Consider the following 2,763-nt stretch of genomic DNA (forward strand, 5'->3'; position numbering starts at 1 on the left):
GTGTGTGTGTGTGTGTGTGTGTGTGTGTGTGTGTGTGTGTGTGTGTGTCCATGTCTCACACTTAAATAAACTATCTTTATAAGGACAATTTTTGCCCTTCTGAGGACAAAACCCCATTTGTGTTAAGGGTTAGATACAGTTAGGACCATATACTGTATATTTGGACACTGACACAAGTTTGTTTTTTTACCTGTTTACTGAAACATATTTAAGTTATAGTTCTATAATATACATTAACACAGTCCAGACTTGTAGTTTCATGTGAGGGTACAGGGTTTCCCCTACATGTAATTGATTGTGGTGCTCCGCCACGGCTAAATAAAAGCCAGAATGAAGTTTTTATTTTAATTTAATTTTATTTATTTGTCAATGTAAAACAGGGGTCGACGCAATCATAGTTTAGGTTGTCTGAGACAACCGACTTTTGTTTCGACACCAGATCCCGCCTCCCTCAGAGGTTCCTGGACTGTTTTCCACCAAGGATTACGTCGTATTTTATATATATTTCTAAAAGCACCTCGCAGCATTTCCCCTATAACACTGTGTGTTCACGAGCAGAACAAAACCACAACAGATCACCTGACTGTTATTAAAGCAAGGTGCAGCGACTGCAGCAGCTGAACCTGTCCACCTGCAGCGCAGCTCCGACCAGTCTGGGACCAAAGACTTCAAACATGTCAACCCCTTCAGACGTTGACCTGTATAATGAGCATCAACAATCTGTAATTTGCATAAAAAAATAAATAAATCTGTATTAATCACACGTGGGCAGGGTGGAGGTGCAAGTGGCTTTTAAAGACGTGTCTACATTTGACTTTAATTTTTTTTTAATCACAGAGTTCTGAGTCAGTTTCAGGTGCTTGTATCATAATACCTTCTAAATTTAACCAGGTGTTTCAATGCCTTTAAATTACACAATCATTTTACTGCAGAAACTTGTCAGTTTGGTTAAAAAACAGTAAAATAAATACTTTTTTTCTGTGCAGAAAACTTCCTCTGCTATAATTTATTTTAAATAAATATATCAAAGCTCCTCAGTTGAAAACACTAAAATTATAGAAAAGATGTTTAAAAACTTCTTTCCTCAGAAAGTCTTCAGTCCTAAGAACACTAAACTGTAACTTTAATAAGGTCATGTAGACAGTATACAACTCTTTAAATAAAAATGTTTGACCTGTAGCAGAAAGCTTATGGATGTTAATTTTTGACCTCTGTTTCAAAGAGGAGGAGGAGAACGAGAAAGTTTTACTCAAGCAGCTCCTAAAACTGTCAACCTGCTGACTGACAACATTTGTATGTATTAAACTTTGTAAACAGAACAAAGCCCCGCCACGGTTCAAATAAATCCTAGGGGAAGCCCTGGGGTACCCACATTAAAACTGGATGAAGGGTTCAGCTCCTTAACATGTGACCACCCTGCTTTTAAACACACCAAAAGTAATCTGACAGTTGATACAGTGACTATTTCATAACTTTAGCTTGATAATGCTAATAGCGGTGTCCCCTGTGAAACAGTTCACTGGCAGGAGCAGCGTAACCTTCCAGGACATGTTCAGGCTGTTAAACCGCTCAGTTGATATTCAGTTTTTGGTACGAACCATTACACCACCCAGCACTAGTAATATACAGAACCAAAACTAGGAAAATGTCTCTGTTCAAATAGATGTGGACCTAACTGCAGGGGTCAAGAAAACCAGGTCCCTGGTACAACATAATATAAAAATATAATATAATAAATCTAGTAATAAACTGATTTGATGTGTCAACTTTAGCTCCAGCTGCTACAACCTGAAACCTGTTTGTTGGTATGTTGACTAATGCAGCTGCAGTTTAGAAATGTAATTTCTCTTTCTGTAATTTGCAGTGGAGAAAGGTCCAGTTCCCAGTCTGTTTGAGCAGAAAGCATCGACCAGTGGCTTCGATCAGCAGCAGCAGCCAGTGAAGGTGGTCTACTACAGAGCTCTGTATCCATTTGATGCTCGTAGTCACGATGAAATCAGTATCCAGCCTGGAGACGTCATCATGGTGCGTAGAACCACGGTCCTGTGTGTTTTTGTTTCTGAGTCTGTGTCCATCCTCCTGAACCTGCAGCTGTGTGGAGCTCCGGCTCTATTAACTCTGTGCTCTCTCCTCTGCTGTGCACACTGAAGGTGAAGGGGGAGTGGGTAAGTTGATTTTTGGCCCCGCCCAGTGCCGTGTTGTATTTCCACCAATCACAAGCCAAAGCACGTGCTGCTGCTGACTTCATCTTGTGTTATTTTTTTTTAACTTTCATTCATTTTCCAGTAAATGAATGTCTGTAGCTTCTTCTTCACCACAGCTGTCATCTGTTTTTGTTGTCATACTTCAGTGTTTCCCCTAAAGTTTTGGCCTAGGGGGTGTTGTACACAGAATGATTGACAGCAGGAATATTACTAGGATTTATGAAGTGTGTGCAGATTTTTGTACATAAAAATTACAGAACATGAAAAGTCTGCAACTAAACTGATCTTAGTTGAATCTCATGCTGCGTTCACACCAAATGTGTTTTCAGTGTCAGAGGCATCAGGTTTACATGCAAAGTCTAAACCAGGGCTTCTTAACCTTTTTGACCTCGGGGCCCAATTTGTTGAACATAAAGTGACACGAGGTCCAGTCACACATTACCAATGTATGGATCAAAATGATAATTATTCTAAATCTTGGTTTAATTTTTATTGTATTTACATCATAACTAAAGTATCATAACTAGCATGACTAAATTAAATACACACAGTTTAAAAG

At 39.1% G+C, this 2,763-nt stretch overlaps 1 protein-coding gene across 1 annotated transcript in view; it reads left to right on the forward strand.

Moving 5' to 3' along the window:
• itsn1 (intersectin 1 (SH3 domain protein)) overlaps positions 1 to 2,763 on the forward strand; it is a gene marked incomplete in the record, with an annotated part of 125,364 nt that overhangs the window by 50,920 nt on the left and 71,681 nt on the right. Inside the window, 2 exon segments of the mRNA XM_014022733.1 lie at positions 1,865 to 2,025; positions 2,151 to 2,165. Coding sequence (XP_013878187.1) covers positions 1,865 to 2,025; positions 2,151 to 2,165 — 176 coding nt within the window.

The sequence above is a fragment of the Austrofundulus limnaeus genome, unplaced genomic scaffold (assembly GCF_001266775.1).
Source record: "Austrofundulus limnaeus strain Quisiro unplaced genomic scaffold, Austrofundulus_limnaeus-1.0 Scaffold340, whole genome shotgun sequence".
NCBI lineage: Eukaryota > Metazoa > Chordata > Actinopteri > Cyprinodontiformes > Rivulidae > Austrofundulus > Austrofundulus limnaeus.